Source organism: Elephas maximus, chromosome 5 (assembly GCF_024166365.1).
Source record: "Elephas maximus indicus isolate mEleMax1 chromosome 5, mEleMax1 primary haplotype, whole genome shotgun sequence".
Lineage (NCBI taxonomy): Eukaryota > Metazoa > Chordata > Mammalia > Proboscidea > Elephantidae > Elephas > Elephas maximus.
In genome coordinates, this window is record NC_064823.1 from 54628927 (window position 1) to 54654123 (window position 25197).

At 37.2% G+C, this 25197-nt stretch overlaps 1 protein-coding gene across 1 annotated transcript in view; it reads left to right on the top strand.

The window, feature by feature from the left end:
- Positions 1-25197, top strand: part of EIF4E (eukaryotic translation initiation factor 4E) — a 45482-nt gene that overhangs the window by 16009 nt on the left and 4276 nt on the right. Inside the window, exons 2-6 of the mRNA XM_049885672.1 lie at positions 10255-10361; positions 17103-17198; positions 22362-22425; positions 23339-23452; positions 24347-24486. Of these exons, the coding sequence (XP_049741629.1) occupies positions 10255-10361; positions 17103-17198; positions 22362-22425; positions 23339-23452; positions 24347-24486 (521 nt within the window). The remainder of the gene's footprint in view (positions 1-10254; positions 10362-17102; positions 17199-22361; positions 22426-23338; positions 23453-24346; positions 24487-25197) is intronic.

The following is a 25197-nucleotide window of genomic DNA, read 5'->3' on the forward strand; positions in this document are numbered from 1 at the left end:
GGGCAGTGGCATGCACTTGCAAGATGAGTAAAGTTGACCCTGAGGCTCTGAAGCAAAGCAGCATACATACGGTGGGGTTATGTTGCCTGGAAAGAGCACCTTGGTAACCTTATTATGATCTATTGTGCAATCCTGGGTACTACTGAGAGCAAACGAGGATTCTAGTAATCATAATCATGTCGAAATAACAAGCTAAACAGACGACCAGGTAGAAGTAGGACATGGGGTATCCCTAGCCATAAACTGTCATACCCGGATTTAAATGTAGACTACAACTATAACCATTGCTGTTGAGTCAACTTCAACCCACAGCCACCCTGTAGGACAGAGTAGACCTGCTCCATAGGGTTTTCCAAGGCTGTAAAGCTTTACAGAAGCAGACTGCCACATCTTTATTCCATGAAGTGGCTGGTGAGTTCGAACTGCCAACCATTTGATTGGTAGCCGAGTGCTTTGACCAGTGTGCTACCAGGGCTCCCTAGACTACACCTGTGAAGGGTTTTTTGACTTTCTAGGGCTTACGTTTGTTTGTCTGAAGAGTGGAGAGAATACTAATTTCACAGTGTTGTGAAAATTGAATTTATTGACATAATGCATATAAAAATACGTAGCACATTGCCTGAAACATATTAACTGCTTTGTAAATGTTACCTATAAATTAAAAAAATTATACTGTTTGCATAATGGTGAGAGGGTTGATGTTACCACTCACTATTTTGCCTACCCGTTATTCCATACCTTTATTTAATATAGTGCCTTCAATTTGCTGAAATGTCGGGGTAGTAATTAGTAGGGATAATTACAGCTATCATTGCTATAATACCCTTTGCATTTCTGATATGGCCACGGATGGTCTTTCCAGTTCAATTAAAGAGTGATGTAAGGAAAGGAAAATTTAAGGAAGCACTACTGGAAATGGTTTACCAATCATGCTGTTATCCATAATTCGATGCTGTGACACTGAACTTGCACATTTATCATGTGTCATCAGGGAGTGTTGGTATCAGAATCAATGGAGTGTGGTAACAGATTCACCCAGTTCTTTACCTTTCTGTATCCACACATTGTGTATGTGGGGTGGGGGTGGTGGTGTTTAAGAAGTAAGTGTAAATGACAGAAGTTATTGGGTAGGCACTAATTTAGAGGGTACACTCCAGGCAGTTTACGTTACCACTCCCTCTCCAATGTATAACTTGTATATAAGTGTTACTGATAAAATTCTTATTGTTAATTTTTTTTCTCTACTATCCTTAAAATTTATAGAGTGCTCAAACCTCCCCACATTCTAGCCATTCATTAATTCTTTGAGGCCAAAAGTATGGGGAGCAGGACTGCTGTTACACGAGCTGATGCCTTGCCTTCAGTACAGGAAAGAGGAAATGTGATATTTGAGAGGACCTTTAGAAGTGGTGTAAAGGGGCTTCCCCACTTGAATCTTCCTTCAAAATGACCTTACACTGCCATAGGTTGCAGCTCTAGGGGAAGAAGGTACCTTATATCTAACAGAAGTATCAGATAGAAATAATTTAGGGAATAGCAGTTAGGGCTGTTTATAACAAATTGTAGGGAAAAAAGTTGTTCACAGAATCAAATGGCATACCTCACGCAGTGTCTGGCCATACAGTATGCCTTGAATAAATATTTTCTGAATGGGAAGCCAAGCAACTGTACAGTTAGTGTTTAGGCACTCTTTTTAAAGCCATTTATTTTGTGCTTGCCGTGTGCAAGACGCAATTTTATGTAGTTTGTTTGCATTTATTTGTTTAATCTTCACAACAGTCCTATGAAGTAGATGCTACGGTGTCTATTTTACACATAAAGAAACCGAAGCCCAGGAGAAAAATGATGGTGCCGCAGGGTCTAATATCTGACTTCACAAGGGGCAGGGGCGGGGGTGGTGGAGAAGCAGCAGCAGCCTGAGGCTGATTCCTATGAAGAGGAGGTCAGACATCTCCACTGTCCAGCCTTTTTAGCAGTTCTGACACCAGCCGTCCCTCCTATACTACTCTCTACTTCTCCTTTGGATTTGATAAGTCATTGCATTGGCTACACAGAACTCACAGACCATACTCACAGTTATGGGGTTTGTTTAGGGAGTAACAGGTTAAAACTGGACATCAGGATCAGAAAGCATATTGGCAAAGCCTCCCTTCTTCAGTGCAGGACAGCTCTCTCAGGTCTTCTCAGCCGTGCAGGGCTACTCAAGGCTCCGTCAGGATAGGTTCCCCTCAGTCTTCTTAGGACAGGCCTCCCCTCTCTGCCTTTGGCCCTCAGCCCTTGGCTCTGCTCGGGCCTGGCTTCTGACCTGCTTGGGCAAGTGTTAAGAAGCTCTTTACATCTCCCTGTAAGTTCCCAGAGGCACTCCACTCTGCCAGAAGCCTCCTGCCTGAAGGCTTTGAGCTCTCTTGCTCTAGGTTGGCATGTCCACTATACCCGCCTTGCTCCATGGGCGGGGAAACCCACTGCGCCATCTTCTGGTTCTGCTGTTACCATTTCTCTGACACTGCTTCTTGCCGTCTCATGCCGTCTCTGGTTTTACAGCTTTCTCTCTCTGTCTCCTGGGTCCAAAGGATGCACTCTACTCCTGGTTCTTTCTTGATGGCAGCGAGGTCCCCCTTTTCCTGCCTCTGTGATGGCTCATTTTAAGCCTAGCAGGATGGCAAAACTGACCAATCCCCTCATTAAGGTTCCATGCACAATGATTGTGTGGGAGTTACAATACCATGTATGGCTGAAAGGGGCATATCAAGTAATTCACTGCATTGCACCCAGAGAGGTTAAGTTGCTTGCTCAAAATTTATACAACCTGTGAATGGCAGAGCTGAGGTTTCAACCTGAGTAACATTGCTCTAGAGTGTTTGGTGTGAACCAATGCTTCTCATACTTTCTGTGTTGAAAAGTCAGTTTTTAAAAAGTTCTGATCTAATATGCTTGAAAAATGACAAGTGGATTACTAGAGAAATAAGATAAAAAATGCATATAAAATGTAAGCTTCACTTTCCATTTCTATGTTTATCTGATTGTAGGTCAGTAACCAGTTTGTGGACCAGTAGCAGTCTGTGGATGACACTTTGAGTTGCTGCTCTAAAACATTGTTAATACCTGATTAACTATTTATTGTTGCATACTTTAAAGGGTAGGTGATGTCTTCATATTTAGGGAGGAAAATAAAAAGCCTCGAAGTTGTGAGGAGTATTTATTGACGTAATGGAGGGTAAGGCTTATCGTTATTTCCAGAAGAGATAGTTTGTATGTGTGTTTGGATTAAGAATTGGCGAGAAATCTTGAATTCAAAATCATAGGAAAACGCACCACGGTTTTGGAATATAAGTAATGCAGATTTTGAACATGGGCGGTAGGAGAAATCTAAAATTTAGTCATATACTAGAGAAAACCCCCACAAAAATGGTACTGCATCTGGGAACTGTCTAGTTTTATAAAATTAGAAATGTTCTACGTGGTTCATATTATGCCTGATACATGTTGTAGTTTACAGAGTGTGGTATAGAGCTACCTGAAATTCTTTGCATCTAATTGTTAGACTTGTCCAACCCTTGGGTGCTGTCCAGTCCATTTCGACTCATAGAGACCCTATAGGAGAGAGTAGAACTGCCCCACAAGGTTTCCAAGGCTGTGATATTTATGGAAGCTGGCTGATGCCACATCCTTCTCTTGTGTTGCATCCTTGCTCAGTTTTTTTTTTTCTTTCCTTTCAACTTCTATTGCTTTAAAAAAAAAAAAAAAACTACTAAATTATAATAGCGTACATTTTTATTTGGATCTTATAAACTCAACATATCCAAAACCAGGTTTAATTAAACCTAGCACTTAAACTGGTTGTCTTTTCTATTTCCTTACTTGGCATCAGTTTACCTGCCATTTAATGGCTTTCGTTGCCCACAAGATGAAAGGTTAACGCTTTTAGCCGGACCTTGGAGGCCTTTTGCAATCTCCCTCTAAACTACCATTCTAATTCTTTGGTTTTCTGAACCCTCCCTTTCAGCCACACCATCTTCTAAACACTGCACTACATCCCATAACTTTGCTTTCACCATTCTAGCCACCTGAAATGTGTTTATCCAAGGCAGATTATCTTTTAGGTTAAAAATATATTTGTTTACTTTGAGAGTAGTTAAAATCTGTTAAATTAACCTTTTCTTAGTCCATGTAACATTTTTAAACCTAGAAATATTGGTAGAACGTGGATATTTAAGATATAATTTCCAATGAAATTTTGCTTATGGGGAGACCATCAGGTTGAGGGCGTAGAGAGGGAGGGATGTGGTGGAGTCTTTGTAGTAAAGCGTTTTGTTTTTAAACTGAATCCAAATTTACAACTGTTTTTTACTGTCTGCTCTTTAGGAAGGAACCATAAAAATGACAAGTTTGTAATCTTTCACAGTAGAACTTGTTCTTTGAAGTCCGTATTTTAGTTCCTATACAGATCAATAGTGATAATCATACTTGTTTGTTCAATTGCTTGCACAATTAAAACATATTTGATTAAAACAATTTTAAGACGTATCTCATTAAAATACCTGTTATGGTATTTTTAGAGAGAATTTTGTGAAATTGGTGTTTAAGCGTCACATAGCCCTGCTGTACCTATTTAATGGTTATTCCTGAATCCCAGATACCTCAGTGGTTGAATTGCTTTACAAAGAACTTTAAGAGGAGGTTCATATTTTAAAATATTTTATTTCCGCATTCAGTTCATATTAAAAACACTTGGAAATATAAAACTAATAATACATTGGAGATTTGTTATAGTTAAATTGAAGTTTATGTTTAACTGAGTGACCTGAAAGTATTTTTACATGGTTCTTTTCAAAATACAGTTGTGTGTTTCTTTGTTCTGATATGGCATTTGCCCATAGTTACAGTTTTTTGACTGAAGAATACAGAATGGCCATCATTCTGCACTATTAGTTCTCATTGTAATAATGCCATAGAGTCCCCATAAAATTGTACCATCACTATAGAATCAGCCTGAAAGCTTTTAAAGACATTCCATATGGATATTTGTTTTAAGTTGCATATAGGCAAGGAAAAAAGTCCTGGTTGTTTGAATCCAAGTTTCAAGAGGCTTTATAGCAAAAGAAATAATAAGTCAAAATAAATTAAGAAATTAACATGATTTATAGTTAAGCATGTCTCATGGAACAGTCTCTTAAACAAAAATTTTTTTTCCTTCCCAGTAATTTAGAAAATAATTGCAAATCAAGAAGCTTATGGAATGAATTATTAATATTGAGCTTTTTGGTTTAAATCGCTGCTGATTAAGAATACATTGTTGAGGTAAATAAATGGTCATAGCAAAATGTAGCCCTGAGAAAGTTTGTGCTGAGAAAAGATGTCCATTTATATATATATATATATATGGATTTTTTTTTATCAACTTTTATTAAGCTTCAAGTGAAAGTTTACAAATCCAATCAGTCTGTCACATATAAGTTTACATACATCTTACTCCGTACTCCCACTTGCTCTTCCCCTATTGAGTCAGCCCTTTCAGTCTCTCCTTTCGTGACAATTTTGCCAGCTTCCCTCTCTCTCTATTCCTCCCATCCCCCCTCCAGACAAGAGTTGCCAACACAATCTCAAGTGTCCACCTGATATAATTAGCTCACTCTTCATCAGCATCTCTCTCCCACCTGCTGACCAATCCCTTTCATGTCTGATGAGTTGTCTTCGGGGATGGTTCCTGTCCTGTGCCGACAGAAGGTCTGGGGAGCATGGCCGCCAGGATTCCTCTAGTCTCAGTCAGACCATTAAGTATGGTCTTTTTATGAGAATTTGGGGTCTGCATCCCACTGATCTCCTGTTCCCTCAGGAGTTCTCTGTTGTGCTCCCTGTCAGGGCAGTCATCGATTGTGGCCGGGCACCAACTAGTTCTTCTGTTCTCAGGATGATGTAGGTCTCTGGTTCATGTGGCCCTTTCTGTCTCTTGGGCTCTTGGTTGTCGTGTGACCTTGGTGTTCTTCATTTTCCTTTGCTCCAGGTGGGTTGAGACCAATTGATGCATCTTAGATGGCCGCTTGTTAGCGTTTAAGACCCCAGACGCCACATTTCAAAATGGGATGCAGAATGTTTTCATAATAGAATTATTTTGCCAATTGACTTAGAAGTCCCCTCAAACCATGTTCCCCAGACCCCCGCCCCTGCTCCGCTGACCTTTGAAGCATTCATTTTATCCCGGAAACTTCTTTGCTTTTGGTCCAGTCCAATTGAGCTGACCTTCCATGAATTGAGTGTTGTCTTTCCCTTCACCCAAAGCAGTTCTTATCTACTGATTAATCAATAAAAAACCCTCTCCCACCCTCCCCCCCTCGTAACCCCAAAAGTATGTGTTCTCAGTTTTTACTATTTCTCAAGATCTTATAATAGTGGTCTTATACAATATTTGTCCTTTTGCCTCTGACTAATTTCGCTCAGCATAATGCCTTCCAGGTTCCTCCATGTTATGAAACGTTTCACAGATTCGTCACTGTTCTTTATCGATGCGTAGTATTCCATTGTGTGAATATACCACAATTTATTTACCCATTCATCCGTTGACGGACACCTTGGTTGCTTCCAGCTTTTTGCTATTGTAAACAGAGCTGCAATAAACATGGGTGTGCATATATCTGTTTGTGTGAAGGCTCTTATATCTCTAGGGTATATTCCGAGGAGTGGGATTTCTGGGTTGTATGGTAGTTATATATGGATTTTAAGATTAATGCTTTCACAAGTAGTTTGCACCATCAAGTGACTTCTAAATATTTTTGTTAAATTTGATCTATGCCGTGTGAACAAGTATATTGGGAGGGAATTTATGTATTTGTTTTCTGCCTTGGAAACAATTGGCTATTAAAACCACTTTTACTTTATTAAAAGGATGTCTTAGTCATCTAGTGCTGCTATAACAGAAATACCACAAGTGGATGGCTTTAACAAAGAGAAGTTTATTCTCTCACAGTCCGGTAGGCTAGAAGTCAGGATTCAGGGCTCAGGCTCCAGGGGAAGGCTTTCTTTCTTTGTCAGCTCTAGTGGAAGGTCCCTGTCATCAGCCTTCCCTTGGTCTGGGAGCATCTCAGCACAGGAACCTCAGGTCTGACGGACGTGCTCTGCTCCCGGTGCTGCTTTCTTGGTGGTATGAGGTCCCCATGTCTCCCTACTCTTCTCTCTTTTATATCTCAAAACAGATTAGCTTAAGACATTATCTAATCTTGTAGATCTAATCAATATAACTGTCACTAATCCATCTCATTACTTCATAGTGATAGGATTTACAACACAGAGAAATCACATCAGATGATAAAATGATAGACATTCACACAGTACTGGGAATCATGACCTAGTCAAGTTGACAGATATTTTCAGGGGACACAGTTCAGTCCAGGACAGAGGATAAGAGAAATTCATGTAAGCTTAAAAATTTGAACATGAGACTAATAAAATGTAGATAGTAATTTAAAAGGCTAAAGGAAGCATCAATGAAATATTTACATTTTAAAAAGTTTCAAATGCTGAAAAGATTGTTTATGGCTAGGCTTTTTTTTTTTTTCAGGGTATTTCAAATCTAGTGTATTTAGTTATATAATATTAGAGGTGAATATTGAAATATTTTAAGTTAGCATGCTTGTTGACCCATACATCCACACAGATAAGTAGCTATTAGTGACAGAAAAAGCCCAAAACTATGTGTTGTTTTTAGTATTAATACTAAAATGTCAATTACTTAAAATTTTTATTTTAAACCAAAGAACTGTTTTTTTTTAATTCTAGGAGCTCAACAGATTCTCTTTCCTAAGTGATTACCTGATTTTCATGTGTCCAGAGATTTTTTGATACCATCTAAGTCTTCTATCATTCTATTAGTGAAAAGAATTGAATGACTAAAAAAAAAAAAAGTACAGAGTGAGTTAGAGGGTGACATGTTTGTACTCCATGAAACTTCTGATTACTTAAATTGTTATTACTCAATTGTCTATTATGTGCTGCTCAGGTAAAAAGTTTAAATAAATTTTGTAGAGGTATGGTTTATAATGAGGATTTTGGATTTACGAGTGAATTTTATTTATCCTTTGTCTCTTAATGTAGATAAACAAGAAAATTTAGAGTACTTCCTAACTTTAGGGAGGATTAACTTCTACTGGCACATCCAACCTCACAAACCCACATACCATAGTAATTATTGTTAAGTACTTGCCTGCTATCTGTATTATCTGGATCATCTGTGTCTCCTTTATGGATTATTTAATCTCTTGATTATCACTCCTTTTTTTTCTTTGCATATCTAGTTCATGTTTGAGTGTGTGCTAAATGTTGTAAGTAATATTTATAGAGGCTCAGGATTGTGTTATCTTCCTGCAAAGAGTACTGAGTTTGGTTCTTGAGGCAGTTAATTTATAGGTGGGTTGTCTTGATCCTGTCAAGGCTTGGTTTTAGGATTTTTAGGTAGGTGTATTTCAGTTCTCCCCGTACTCCTGGGCTTAAACCTTGTTCCTAAAGGCATAATCCTTATTCCTAGGGCATGACCTTTCTAGGATTTTATGTGAAAGGTGAGAGTTTTTCACTCACCGAGTCTGGCTGGATCTGAACTCAAGTCTCCCTAATCCTATGCAGCCTGCGAAGTCTTGGCTTAGCTGTTCATTTGTACTTGGACATGCCAGTTTAGTAGTAGTCAGCCAAGGAGCTTTGGGGGAGTTTTACATAGAACTCTGGAGCTCACCTTGCAGCTCACTTTTCTGTGGTACCCTATTTCCAAAAGCCTACCTGCCTTTTGAGTCCCAAACTCTGTTCTCTGTTTTCACTATCCATTCAGACTGCCACTCTGTTCTGGAAACCATCATTAATTTTAAGCTAGTTGGGTAAGAAATAGCATTCATAAATTATTTGTTTAAAGACAAATTGACTGATAGAAAAAAGCTGGCTAAAATGATTGGTGATTTTAAAGCATAGACTGAGTCAAACCCGTTGCAGTCAAGTTGATTCTGGCTCAGTGACCCTGTGGGACAGAATAGACCTGTCTCATAGGGTTGCCAAGGAGCGGCTGATGGATTTGAACTTCTGACCTTTTGGTTAGTAGTGAGCTCTTAACCATTGCACCATCAGGGCTCTTGGCATAGACTACTGTGTGTAAATTTTAGAGCATTAACTATGTAGACATTTAAATTTATTCAATTAATTGAGCAAATAATAAAATCCTGTTTTGTTAAGTACTGCGATAGACATTGGCAATACAATTGTGAGCAAAATTAAGACATCGTAACCCCACCGTGTGACTTTATAGACTAGTATAAAGAAGTTCTTGGGCATTATGTCACATGTTGATAAGAAAAATATTATTTAAAATGAATGCTATTATCCATTTTAACCTATCTCTTCCGAGGTCTTTTAGATCATATGTCTTTGATTTACTTATTATGTAAACATCTCTGAGTATTTTGTTGGTTCATTTGAAATCTGGTACCTAACTACTTGTTGCAGTGCTATCACTTTTGTTTCAGCTTTTGGTGGTTTTCCTTGGCTATATGTTTCCTTGAAACTAGTTTAATAATAGTGTGAAAAGCTACATGGAAGAATTTGATGACCAACTGCCTTAAATTATTATCCCCACACTTCTTATATTCTGACATTTTTAGATGTAAATATTCCTTATGCTTAGCCTAAAAGAAGATTTAGGTTCAAGCTAGTATCTAACCTCTTTGCTTAGGGCCAGTTGAAAATAATAGAAGTTACTGAGCTTTCAAGTTCCTGTAGGGTAAATAAATAGTATGACTTGAAGGCATTGGCTTGATTGTTTTTAAAGCTTTTTTCTCCATCATGATACGTAGTTATTATACTCTCCAGACTTTTGGTTGTACTGTTTTTTTGTTCCTCTCTAATACCATAAGCAGTACTTTAATGTAATAATAAAGATAGCTGATTTTCCCAACTTTGTTGTATGGCCTATGACTGTCTTCCTGATATAAAAAATGAGCAAGTGGGACGATAACTATCATTTCTATGTGTATGTATACACATATATGTTCATATATACATATGTATATAAAAGAATATTGTGTTTATAAATTTGAGAAACCCACTGCTCTTAGAGACATACTAGAATAGTGAATCTGGTGCCTTTCCTAGAGGTTAGTCCATGGTCTATTTTGTGTAATGACTGTGCTCTAATTCCTTCCCCTTAAAAAGTTAATATTGCCATATTGGTTTAGCTTTATTTATTGTTGTCATAGTTAAGTAATTTTTTTTTTTTTTTTTAACTAGGAAACCACCCCTACCCCAAATCCCCTGCCTACAGAAGAAGAGAAAACAGAATCTAATCAGGAGGTTGCTAACCCAGAACACTATATTAAGCATCCACTACAGAACAGGTAAGCCTTTATGCCCTCCCTTTTTAACCTGTTAAGGTCACCCCTTTGATTATTAATATAATAATATTATATTGGCATCGGGTCAGTTCCAACTCATAGGAACCATATAGAATAGAGTAGAACTGCCCCATAGGGCTTCCAAGGAGCAGTTGGTGGATTCGAATTGCCGACCTTTTGGTTAGCAGTCATAGCTCTTAACCACTGTGCCACCAGGGCTCTGTTATTAATACAGGGGCAAAAAGTCTTCAAGAATTTTTGGTATCTATACTTTAAAGGATAAATCAGCCACTGGCTTGCTTGATTTTCAGCTGACTTAATTATTCTTTGTTTAGCATGCATAATTTGTACCTCTGTGAGCACATACTTTACCAGTTGCTGTTCCAGGTGCTAGGAACACAGTAGGTACCAAAGATACAGACCCTGCCCTAAAAAGAGCTTAATTCAGATGCGAGAGACAGCTTAATAAAAAGTGTATGATGTACTTAGAAAAGAAGTATTTAAACCAGTTAAGGTCATAGAAGAGGTGGTACAGAGGTAGATGCCAGAGCAAGTTTCCTGGAAGAGATAAGGGCTAGGCTGGACTCGTAGGACAGGTGTGGATTAACTAGGTGGATGATAAAGTGTAGGAGAGCATTTCATGTTTTCAGAGGGGAGAGTAAAGTATGGAGTGTTATGAGACTCTGTGGTTCAATATGTAAGGACCATGTTGTTGTCGTGTGCCATCGTCGAGTTGATTCTGACTCAAAGAAACCCTATGTGACAAAGTAGAACTGCCCTATAGGGTTCCCCAGGTTGTAACCTTAACTTGAAAGAAGTACAACCACAATGCTCCTTCGAAGCAAGGATGGCGAGACTACGTCTCACATACTTCGGACGTGTCAGGAGGGATCAATCCCTGCAGAAGGACATCATGCTGGATAAAGTAGAGGGTCAGCAAAAAAGGAAGACCCTCAACGAGCTGAATTGACACAGTGGCTGCAACTGTGGGCTCAAGCATAGCAAGAACTGTGAGAATGGCACAGGACTGGGCAGTGTTTGGTTCTGTCGTGCATGGGGTCGCTATGAGTCGGAACCGACTCAACAGCACCTGACAACAGCAACAACCTTTATGGGAGCAGATTTGCAAGTCTGTTCTCCTACAGAGCTGCTGGGTGGGTTCAAACCTCCTACCTGTCTGTTCACACCCAAGCACTTAACCATTGTGCCACCAGGGCTCCTCATACGGACCATACAAAGAGCCAGATTTGTTGTTTCGAGTTGATTCCAGTTCATAGCGACCCTACAGATTACAGGAAATTAGAGGGAGAATGGTGAGAAGGAAGATTGTGGTATAGAAATGAGGGTGGAAATTATGCCTGGTTGGAGAGTTTGAGCCATAATTCATGATGGAAGGTAGAGCCTTTGGAGTTCTATATTAATGAAGAAATTTTAGATTTTAGTTTAGAATGATCATTCTGAAAGTAGTGTGGAGAATGGATTGGGATCAGAGGAAATAGTTTGGAGGCTCTTTGAGTATTCTAGGCGAAAGATGATGGTGATCTGAACTAAAGTGGAGATGGTAGTAGTGGAAAAAAGAAAGTTTAGAGATATTTAGGAAGGAGAAATCACTCTCTTCTTAATTTGGTGATTGAATGTGAAGGGCAAGGTATCAGAGGTGACATCTAAGTGTTCTGACTTAGGCAGCAAGATAATGGTCATAGAAAGAGGTTGGATACTAGTATTAGACAGGAAGATTGAGGATTCCGTTTGCACTTGGATGACCCATGTCTAGCAAGCAGTTGGATGTGAGTCTTGAGCTCAGAAAGGAGAACTGGGAAAGAGATTGGTTTGAAAGTCATCAGTATACTGGTGGTAATCAAAGCTGCGGTAGTAAATGGGAGTTCTCTTAAGTGAAGTTGACTCTGGACAGAGGTCTGGGACACCAGCATTTGGGAGGTTCATGTTGAAGAAGAATGTCTATGAGTGATATAAACATAAACTAGGACAGAGTGTTATTCATGGAAGCCAAGAAAATGGTTTCTTTTAAGAGCGACAGGGTAGTCAACAAGGTCAGTGAATCTCGTAAGAGATTCCTGAGAAGTGTCCTCATCAGGGAGTACCATAAGAACTATAAGAAAGATTTAATGAATAGGGTACAGTATATAAAGTAAAAGTTCTCTACTTCCCTGAAATACCCTTTCCTATTTTATTTTTCTTTACTCCTCAATATAGTTGATGTTACATTTAGTTTGATTCTTCCAGAAATTTTCAGTTTGTGTGTATGTACATTTTTATACAAATGACTGAACTGTTGACTTTTGTTTCTGTGTGTAGATTTTCCCTCATTATTTTAAACTACTACATAGTATTATACGAATGTACTCATGAATTTTAGCAGCTTACATTAATGAATATATAGATTTTTTCATATTTACAAATAATGCTGCAGTGTGTATCCTTATTATTTGTGCACTATGTGAATATGTTTACAGGGTAAAATTCAGACTTTCTGGGTCAGAGGCTACCCTTTAACAGTCTTTGTAGATGTCCTTACTTAACCACACCCTTGCTAACCATTATTGTCAGTCTTTTAAATTATTGCCCATCTGATCACAGTCTGGTTGGCAAAAATGTCTTTCTGTTTTTAGTTTGCATTTCTTTACTGAAGTTTTAAAACATATTATGTTGATCATTTCTGTGTTTCCTTCTCTGGAGAGTCTGTTCAGTTCTTTTGTCCATTTTTTTTCTTTTGGGTTATCTTTTCAAGTTTATTTCCAGTCATCATATATTAGGGATGCTGCGTGTTACAAATGGGTTAACTTAGCTGCCAACCAGAAGGTTGGAGGTTCATGTCCACCCAGAGGTGCCTCAGAAGAAGACGTGACGATCTGCTTCTAAAAAACCAACCACTGAAAACCCTATGGAGCACAATTCTTTTCTTTTGGGGTCACCACGAGTCAGAATCAACTGGATGGCAACTGGTTTCTTGTTTGTTTGTTTTTCGTAACCCACCCAAGGAGAGATTAAGTTACAAATAGGTTGTCCAAATCATTTAGCTTTTAATATTGTTTATAGAATTACATACTTTATAGAGATCTTTAATTTTCCAGTAGTGAAATACTGCTTCTCTTCCATGGCTACTGGGTTTCACGTTAGTTTTAGGAAAGCTCTACCCACACAAATTTTTTTTTTTAATGGACAGGATCTCGGAACACCCCCACCCTATCCCCATTTTTATTTATTTATTTATTTACAGTGTGTTTTATGTGAAGGCTTACAGAGCAAATTAGTTTTTTATTGTTTGATGTTTTGTGACATTGGTTGCCAATCCTGTGACGTGTCAATACTCCCCCCCCTCCTTTTTTTATTATTGTACTTTAGATGCAGGTTTACAGAACAAACTAGCTTCTGATTAAATAGTATAATACTGTTTTGTGACATTGGTTACCAACCCCACAACATGTCAACACTCTCCCTTCTCTTGGGTTCCTTATTATTGGCTTTCCTGTCCCCTCCTGCCTTGTATTCCCTGCCCCTAGGCTGGTGTGCCTCTTTAGTCTTGTTTTGTTTTATGGACCTGTCTAGTCTTTGGCTAAAGGGTGAACCTCAGGAATGGACTTTATTCCTGTGCTAAAAGGGTGTCTGGGTGTCATACTCTAGGGGGGTTCTCCAGTCTCTGTCAGGCCAGTAAGTCTGGTCTTTTTTTTTTGTGAGTTAGAATTTTGTTCTGCTTTTCCTCCAGCTCTGTCTTGGACCCTCTATTATGATCCCTGTGAGAGCAGTCAGTGATAGTAGCCAGGCATCATCTAGTTGTGCTGGACTCAGTCTGATGGAGGCTGTGACTGGTCCATTAGTCCTTTGGACTAATCGTTCCCTTGTGTCTTTGGTTTTCTTCATTCTTCCTTACCCCAGTGGGCTGAGACCATTGGAGTATCTGGCCACTCACAAGCTTTTAAGACCCCAGATGCTACTCACTAAAGTAGAGTGTAGAACATTTTTTTTTTTAATAAACTATGTCATGTCAGTTGAGCTAGATGTTCCCCAAATGAGACCATGGTTCCCACAGCCCTCAGCCCAGTAATTTGGTCCCTCACGGAGTTTGGATGTGTCTATGGAGCTTCCCTGACCTTGCTTTGTACAAGTTATGCTGGCTTCCCCAGTGTTAACACTCTCTGTTTCTTGACCTTGGGTTCCCCATTTCCATTCGTCCAGCTTTCCTGTCCCCTCCTACCTTCTCGTCCTTACCCCTGGGCTGGTGTGCCCATTTAGTTTCATATACATGGTTGGGCTACATGTATCATAGTTTATTTTATAGGCCTTTCTAATCTCTGGCTGAAGGGTGAACCTCAGGAGTGACTTCAGCACTGAGTTAAAAGGATGTCCTGGGTGCCGTGTTCTCAGGTGTTTCTCCAGTCTCTGTCAGACCAGTAATTGCATAGTATTCTCCTGTATGGATGTACTTACATTTTATTTAAATCAACAGTTCTCATACTTTTGGTGTAACAATTCCTTTGCACTCTTAAAAATTAAGGACTTCGGGGTTTTCTGGATTTTACCTATTGCTGTTTACTATATTAGAAAATAAACCAGAGAATTAAAAAAAATTACTTAAATATTCATTTAAAAATGTACTACAAAAAAATTACTACATCTTAATATAAATAATATTTTTCATGAAAAAATTTTTCTTAGAAGAAAATGTATATATATATATTTGTAGTGAGAAGAAGGTACTGTTTGCAGTTTGACAAACCTTTTTAAGTCCTGGGCTTAATAGAAGTCAACTGGGATTTGGATTTCAGAGCTACTTCTGCATTCAGTCTGGTGATAATATTGTTTTGGTGAAATATGAAGAAAAAGTCTGGCCTCATACAAAGGAAGCAGAATTTTTAATAGCCTTTTAAAATAGTTATAGGTGTTTTCCAATTTCATGAAGGTTAGTTGCCTTCTGGAATCTGAAACTATATCTAAAACTTTTTTCTCCTTCCTTACATTAAAATTTGTTGGCCTATCTTATATTTGCAATGGGTCTTTTACCCATGCATTGGTCATTTGGAAAATACTGGTTCATTGAGTTGTATAGGTCTTTCAAATGTTGAAACAGGTCATTATACAATATCAAAAAATAACAGTCAATAATATTACCACTAAACTCATCAGAGATACCTTTAACTATTAGGAAGCTGTCAAGCTCACTGTGGCAAATGCAAGCTTTCCAAAATTCTTGTTTTCTTCTGATAGGCAATAGGCTTACTTTTTTCATTTTTCAGAAAACAGCTTTGGATTGTCAATCTTCTTTGAAGTAAAAACGATCATGAAAAAAGCTACTGGTTCCCCTTCGCAATTCAAACACTTGTATAAGTGTTGTATATTGATACGCAGTAGAAGTGTTTTTCATGCACGATATGAAAAAGACTTGTGGACATGATTGAAGTTTAACGGTACTAATAATTTTACTGCTTCACCAAGGGCATTCTTAAGTGAAACTGATGTGTTACCCTGAAAGTTGATGGTATAAAGGATACAGTGACTACTAGTTCAGTTCAGAGCCCCTTTCCTGTTTCTTGTTAAGGTACCAACCGATTTACCCACCATTACTTTTTTACCATTAGTGTGAATGTCAACAGAGTAAAAAATAAAATAACTTCTTTGCATTAGTATGAAAATAGCTTTTATCTCTTAGAGCTCCTGAAAGGATATTGGGGTATACAGATCACACTTAGATAATGCAGATTTAAATAATTCTTTGTTGACAGGCGTTTAGACTATTGCCAAATTTTCCAAAATTCACATCTTTGTACAGACATTTTTGCTCAGTCACCCAGTTATTTTGCAAAGGACAAATATCGTTTAATGGGTGGTTGCAGTTTTTTATAAAATGACTGAATTATTTTTGAAAATTCAGAGTATACTACTTGACCATTTTTTAAATAGTTTTCCCTCCTTTGCTTTTTTTTTTTTTTTCCAATATATATAATGGTTGGCAAATGCAGACAAATTATGAAGCAAATATTGGAATGCATCTCCTTTTCTGTAAGTGGGGTGACATTAATCATAGAGTTATGAAATATATGTCCATTTGGAAACATCTTCAGACAGCATCTTTATCAATAAGAAAATGGAATTTCCTGTTGACTTACCTTTGGTATAGTAATTCAGAGAATACTGAATTTAATTCTACTAAAGATATCTTGGGATAATAACATTTAAGTGTAACTGATGATATTACATGAGTTTTTCTTCAAAGTATGAGAATAAAAAATTTGACAGATGTGTATACCGTATCTAGAAATTGTCATACATTATTTCAGAGCTTAACTGTGGCAGCATTACTCAGAAAATCCCTTTATTGAATTTTGTTATTTCCCCACTTGCAGGTTTGAGTAAACAGATTCACGTTTAATAGTTGCTCCCCATTTAGCATTTCCATCTCTCCCTCTTAACTCGAATACCTTTTTATTCCTCTGGAAACTTAGCGTTTGTGTTCCTCACTTTCTTAATCTGATTAAGTACCTCTGCCTTGCTTTCTTAAAGTAAGTAACCTACCTTTGATTATCTCTGTTTTAGCATTTAGTGCACTGTAGTCATCTCTCTACTATATTTCTGTCAATTCCACTGAGGTATGAGCTTCTATGGGTCTACAGAAAATCTGTTACGTAGTAGACACAAAACACATACTTTTTAAATGAAAGAAATAGAGAAACTACTCAATTGCCACTGTAAAACAACCACTATTTTTTGACACCAACTTTTTTTTTTTAGATGGGCGCTCTGGTTTTTTAAAAATGATAAAAGCAAAACTTGGCAAGCAAACCTTCGGCTCATCTCTAAGTTTGATACTGTTGAAGATTTTTGGGCGTAAGTAACTATTTACTTTAGGATATTTGTTTTATTAGCTGTGTTATTTTCACTTTGGATGGTATAATTTCTATGCGTTGATACTTGTGAGCCTGTATCTGTTATTAATTAAAGCTACCTTATAAGTTGTATTCATAAAATGAAGGGAGATTGTGGATAGTTAACAAGTATTTTTTATAGAATTGCTTTTTTGTTCATCTCCTCACAACCGTTCAAATTGGTAATTATTCTTCATCAGTTATAGAAAGCTTCGATTTTGCCACCCTTTAGCTCGGAGTATCCTCTATTCGTTGTCCATAAGATATCCTTCCACCAACGATATGTCAGTTTGTAGTACTGTGGAGGCTTGTGTGTTGCTGAAAGCTATGCCACTGATATTTCAAATGCCAGCAGGGTCACTCATGGTGGACAGATTTCAGCAGAGCTTCCAGACTTAAGACAGACTGGGAAGAAGGACTTGGCGATCTGTTTCTAAAAAAGTTGGCCCGTGAAAACGTTATGAACAGCAGCAGAACATTATAAAGTACGACCTTGAGTATATCTCACCAGAATTTAGAGACTGTCTTAAGAATAGATTTGATGCGTTTGAACACTAATAACCAAGGACTGAAGGCCATCATACGTGAAGAAAGCAAAAGGTCATTAAAAAGACAGAAAAGAAAAGAAAGACCAAAATGGACGTCAGAAGAGACTCTGAAACTTGCTCTTGAACATAGAGTAGCTAAAGATAATGGCAAAAATGATGAAGTAAAAGAGTTGAACAGAAGATTTCAAAGGGTGGCTCGAGAAGACAAAGTATTATGATGACATATGCAAAGACCTAAAGTTAGAAAACCAAAAGGGAAGAACACACTTAGTGTTTCTCAAGGTAAAAGAACTGAAGAAAAAATTCAGGTCTCGAGTTGCAGTATTGAAGGATTCTGTGGGCAAAATATTGAACAACATAAGAAGCATCAAAAGCAGATGGAAGAAATACACAGAGTCAGTTACCAAAAAGAAATGGTTGATGTTCAACCATTTAAGGAGGTAGCATATGGTAAAGAACTGATAGTATTGAAGGAAGAAGTCCAAGCTGTACTGAAGGCATTGGTGGAAAATAAAGCTTCAGGAATTGAGAAAGTACCGATTGAGATATTTCAACAAATGGATGCAGTGCTGGAAGTGGACACTTGTCTATGCCAAGAAATTTGGAAGACAGCTACCTGGCCAACTGACTAGAAGAAGTCCATATTTTGCACATTCCAAAAAAAGTTGGTCCAACAGAATGTGGAAGTTATTGAACAGTATTATAAATACCATCATATAAGGTCGCTATGAGTTGTAATTGACTTGACAGCAATGTTTTGTGATATCAGTAACGTCACATGCAAGTAAAATTTTGCTGAAGATAATGCAAAAATGGTTGCAGCAGTACATCAACAAGGAACTGACAGAAATTCAAGCCAAATTCAGAAGAGTAGGTGGAACCAAGGATATCATTGCTGAAGTCAGATGGATCTTGGCTGAAAGCAGAGTATACCAGATAAATGTTTACCTGTGTTTTTTTGACTATGTAAAGGTGTTTGACTATGTGGATCACAACAAATTATGGATAACATTGTGAAGAATGGGAACTGTGCTTATGCAGAACTTATACGTAGATCAAAGGGGAGTCGTTAAAACAGAAGAAGGGGATACTGCGTGGTTTAAAATAGGAGAGGTATGTATCAGGGTTGTATCCTTTCACCATATTTATTCAGTCTGTACACTGAGCAAATAACCTGAGAAACTGTACTACATGAAGAAGAATGAGGCATCAGGATTGGAGGAAGACTTCCTTAACAACCTGTGATGTGCAGATGCCACAACCTTGCTTGCTGGAAGTGAAGAGGATTTAAAGCACTTACTGATGGAGATCAAAGACTACAGCCTTCAGTATGGATTATACTTCAACATAAAGAAAACAAAAATCCTCACAACTGGACCAATAAGCAACATCATGATAAATGGAGAAGATATTGAAGTTGTCAAGGATTTCATTGTACTTGGATCCACAATCAACACCCATGGAAGCAGCAGTCGGGAAATCAAAGGATGTATTGCATTGGGCAAATCTGCTTTAAAAAAACCTCTTTAAAGTGTTAAAAAGCAAATACGTCACTTTGAAAACTAAGGTGTGCCTGACCCAAGCCATGGTATTTTCAGTTGCCTCATAGCATGCGAAAGCTGGACAGTGAATAAGGAAGACCAAAGAAGAATCGATGAATTTGAATTATGGTATTGGCAAAGAATATTGAATATACCATGCACTGCCAGAAGAATGAACAAATCTGTCTCAGAAGAGGTACAGCCAGAGTGCTCCTTAGAAGCGAGGATGGTGAGACTTCATCTCACCTATTTTGGACATGTTATCAGGAGGGGCCAGTCCCTGGAGAAGGACATCATGCTTGGTAAGGTAGAGGGTCATCGAAAAAGAGGAAGACCCTCCATGAGATGGATTGACCCAGTGGCTTCAACAGTGGGCATAAACTTAACAAGGACTGTGAGGATGGCGAAGGGCCGGGCAGCGTTTTGTTCTCTTTTACATAGGATCACTGTGAGTCGTCAACAACAAGTTATCCTTATTTGAGAGCCCTTTATACTTCTAGAACTTTTGAAACTGGTTGAAACTTGCCCTTTTTGTGGTTGCCTGGATACATTTGCCTCATAACTGAGTTTTCTGGAACCTTGTTAGGACTCAGTGTCTAGTGAAATGCGGGACTTCCTATGGCAGGGATTCTAAGACACTGAAGGCTGAAATTCTCAAAATCTAGTGCTTGTCAAGAGAATGACAGTATCTGTGACCATAATTTATTAATTTCTTTATACTTTGTGTCAGTTTTAGGAAGGATAGTTGAAATATTTTTGAGATTTCATATCAGATTTAGCTAAAATTTAAAAAACTGTAAAATCTGTTTCAAGAAGTTTTAGAATATTGGTTCTCTGTAAACGAAGTTAATTTGCGTCCTTGTTGAATGTACATAGAGAAACTATTAGAGAACTTGAAAGAAAACTTGTTAAAATCTTTTTAAGAGCTTTAAATTACCTAGCAATTACCTAGATACTGTAATTTGTACGTCTCGTTTATTTTAGCATCATATACTGAGTCAGTGATGCTACTCTTATGCTTTAATGTATCCCTTGAGTATGTTATGCTGTCATGAAATAAATAAATGGATTGTGGTCAGAAAATTCATTGATGCCCACTTCCTCAAGGACAAAAACCATATTCTCTGTTGTCTCCAGTGCTTGGCCCAGAGTACATATTTAATATACATTTTGATTCTTGAACGGTGCGAAGCATAAAGTACAAATTGTGAGTGAACCATTTTGAAAGTGGTTAGTTTTTATTTAAAGTGTTGGCCTTTTTTTTTTAATGTAATAGAACTCCACTTAAGCCCCACTAATTCATAGGTCTAATTGTCTAGTCAGACTGGAGTTATTGCTTTGTCCTTGACCCAAACATCAAGTATTTTTTCTCTAATTTGTGTTTATTCAAGTGTCCTCTAAAACATAAAAACATAGTAGTCTCCTGTGGAGGGTGAGGAGAAAGAGTCTTGATCTATTTTCCTACTCTGAATCAGCTTTGTATTTACCTAGTTTTTTTAGACTTATGAAGGAATCCTTCACCTTTTAAAAAATTTCTAAATCACTTCTTAATTTCTCATTGTTTTGTAACAAAATTAGTAGCAAACAACCACTGAGCCCTATAGAGTTTATCCACTCTGTAGTTTTAGGGTTCTGTTGAAATGTGCCATTACAAATTCTTATTACAGACTTAACGTAAAGATACCTTAGAACATCTTGAGGGATAAAGGAGGCATCAGAAAGGAGCATTAGTCTTTTCTACCTTGGATGCCATTGAAGAAGGTCACTCCTTTGTTGCCTAGTGGAAACTTTCAGTGATTATGTAGGTTGGCAAAAGTGCCCATTATTTAGAATGATTCAACAAACATTATTTGGTTTTTGGCTGTCTCATACAAACTGGATTTGTGTGTCATCCTGTGGAATATGATTTTGAAACTCTGCTTGAAATATTCCTAGATGGGTTAAAATAAGGATTAAAAAAAATAAAAACCTGGTTAAGGGTGAGGGAGTCATCCATGGTCTGTAGCCATACAGTTAAGCTCATGATTTCTGCCATTTAGGATTGTAGACAGGCAAAGCATTCTTACCTTGTGGACGATTTTAAGATTGTTTTGCTGTATAGTCGCTGTGAGTTGGAATCGACTCGACGGCACTGGGTTTGGGTTTAGGGAATATCTAAGTCATTCCAAATGTTACTTTGTTACATTGATACTTGGGAAATAGTTTAAATATACAGATTCCAGGGTTCTATCCCATATTTGGAAACCCTGGTGACGTAGTGGTTAAGTGCTATGGCTGCTTACCAAGAGGTTGGCAGTTTGAATCCACCAGGCGCTCCTTGGAAACTATGGGGCAGTTCTACTCTGTCCTTATAGGGTTGCTGTGAGTCAGAATCGACTTGACGGCAATGGGTTTGGTTTGGGGGGGTTTTTATCCCATATTTAAGGAACCAAAATCTCAAGGGGTACAGCCTGGTAGTATGTTATGTAAAAAAAAAAAAAAAGCTCTCCAAGTCATATTGTGTCAATAGACCATTAACAGCCTGTGGTGTTTGGGAACCATTGGTCTGTTGTAAATACTCTTAGATACCTCCAAGAATAATAATGTTAATTTATTTCAGTCACATAGTCCTGATGGTCTGGAAGTTCATCTTGCTCGATGTTTTTTTGTGTGTGTATGCAAACAAACAAAAGTGCTTATAATAGCTTCATATATTTTTTCAGCCACTTGAAGTCACCTCATATTTCTTTTCTCAGTTTCTTATATATGCATGTATATATATATGCATTGAATTAACTACATTAAAATTTTTTTTGTTAAGTTAAACTCATTAAAAATCTTTTCTTGAGAATAATACATAGCATCAGAAACTGATTCTTGAACTGTTAAGATCTGTTTTGCCCATTTCAGAAATTGACTTTGTAGAAAAACAAGTAAACATTAACTTTTTACTTTTATCTGTGTTCATTTTTCATTATATTCTCTAAATGTGTATGTAAGCATTTAAATTCTGCATTACATATTCTATGTTTATAATTGTCCTTTTCTTTTACCTAGTCTGTACAACCATATCCAGTTGTCTAGTAATTTAATGCCTGGCTGTGACTACTCGCTTTTTAAGGTATGCCTAATTGGTGATTTTGTATATTTATTATAGAATTGAACCATTCAGGTATTCATTAAGAAATCTTGCCACATACTTAAGAGTAATCACTACTGTGTCAAGTGGGCTAATAATTAAATTGGCTTCACTAGGCTTTAACATAAATATATTTTGCCCTACTTATTTATAGTACAAATAGACATTAAGTGAGAGTCTTACCCTGTGGACACATAGTATGCTTGATTTTGAAAAGAATTTGATTATCCAGTCCAATCCTTTTTTTATATATTTGAGGACACTGAAGCCCACAGTTTGTCAAGGATTTTTAGCCTGGAGTGCATCGGTCCTTGAGAGAGTTCATGAATGGGCTTTGTCAGGGATAGGTGGATGGGGTGTTCATTAACTCTGAAATTGCACAGTTTTGCAGGTATTTTTCTGGATATAAAAGTATACCACCACTGCTACAGACATCACTACTGTTGAGTTAATTGTGACTCATGGCAACTCCATGTGTGTCATAGTAGAGCTGTGCTCCACAGGGTTTTTAGTGGCTGATTTTTTGGAAGTGTGTTGCCAGGCCTTTCTTCTGAGGCACCTCTGGGTGGACTTGAATCTCAGTCTTTTGGTTAGCAGCCCTGTTTGTACCATCCAGGGACTCTGTAAAAGTATGTAGCTTCTCAAAGGCATCCATTACTCAAAAAGTTATTAAGAACTTGGAACTCAAGGTGTGATAATATGTGATAAAGCCACAGCACTAAATTCTACAACCCTATGCTTTTGGCTTTAAGTCATTTGTCCTTTTTTTTTTCCCAGTATAGTTATGGGGAATAAAGTAAAAAGTTAACAGAGTTGTTATTTGCTCTTTCTAATGATTCTCTCTCAAACGCAGGGTAACAGTATTGTCTAGTATTATTCTCTCTTAACTCTGTAGGATGGTATTGAACCCATGTGGGAAGATGAGAAAAACAAACGAGGAGGACGATGGCTAATTACATTGAACAAACAGCAGAGACGAAGTGACCTCGACCGCTTTTGGCTTGAGACAGTAAGGTTTTAAAATTATGAGACAGTTTTGGAATGCTGAACCTTAACTTGCATTGTATTTTATGTTGGCTACTTAAAAGATAAAGATGCTCGTTCTACACTTGATCTTAGCCAAAAGGCTGAGAAGCGATGGGATGCTCACTTTAGAAAATATAAGGCAGCATTTTTTGTTGTTGTTCTGTCATGTGAATTTGTACATTTTATGTACTAGTACAGTGAACCAACCTCCCACTACCACCACTGCCACACCACAAATCAGATATACGGTGATTGACAATTGACTCTTTCCTTCTACAAACTCACCCTGGTCATTTTGTTAAGAATTACAGATCCCCATTGACGCAGACAATGAAATTGTTACTTGACATACCATTCAACTTACATGTGACGTAGTCCGGAATTTTGGCTTCATGGGAAAATATTAAACATGAGATAATGGGCATTTTCTGTAGTCAGAGATGCCATACTGCAGGATTTTAGGAACAGGATTCATAATTTATTCTTCCTTGAATCCCTCGCACTTGGCATAGTGTCTGATGTATAGTTAGCACTTAATAAATATTTGATGAATGATTTTTTTTTTTAAAGACAAGACTTAATTTTGCTTTTGAGAGATGTTATCAATAAATGATGCTTTAGAATTCCATTTAAAAAAACCAGGCCAAAGAACTATATAAATAAATAAAATTAGACATTTTAAAAATCAACTCTAGTTAAAAAGTTGGGGAAAATAGAACAACTAAAATGGGGTAAGTTCAGATTTATAAAACAAAATCAGTCATGATTAATGAAGAATAATAATGTCCCAGATGTAGAAGAAAATCTTTTTGTTTTTAGTTTTGTTTATAAGAGACATGAGCAGTTTTGTAATTTGGAATTTTTTTTTTTTTTAAAGCTGCTGTGCCTTATTGGAGAATCTTTTGATGACTATAGTGATGATGTATGTGGAGCTGTTGTTAATGTTAGAGCTAAAGGTGATAAAATAGCAATATGGACTACTGAATGTGAAAACAGAGATGCGGTTACACATATAGGGTAAGTTTTACTTTTAAAAATGTTAAGATATCTAAAAATAGAAGGAATTTTATTTAGAGGTTTAGAAATATTTTCTGTGTATTGTTTGCATGTACACTTTTATAATTTTGAACTGCTCTATTGGTGTTTAATGTCTTGTTCATATCTGTAAAATTACTCTCTATTTTAGCATGTAGGATTTTATTCATTTACTGGGTGAGAATATGATTCTTCCTACTTTGAAATTGTAGCACTAATGTACAATACTCATAAATCAGTGAGTATTGGCAAATGGTTTATGTGTGTTTTGTTTGTGTGTGTGCACATACATACTTTTTACTGAAATTTAAGTGACATCTCTTGGTTTTGTGTATATTTAAAAGAGATAATACTTAAGTAATTCTCTTTTTCTGAAACATTTTTGTACTTTTATTTTAGATTTTATTCTTTGCAAAAATGATCACCTGTTTTCTGTTGTCTTTTTCCTCCAACATTAGTGTTAACTAGAATTTTCATTTAAATTAGTAAAATGACTAAATTTTATGCTAATATTAAGTATTGGTCATAGGTGACAAAATGTTTGATTTTGGCCCTTATTGTTTGATTTTTCAAACATTATAAATTCTCATATGAATATAATTCCTCTCCAAAACAAAAGATAAAGGAATTTTCCAGGTTTTCATTTACATGTGTTCTGTTGTTAAAAAAAATAAGAAAAATTGTAGATAATGT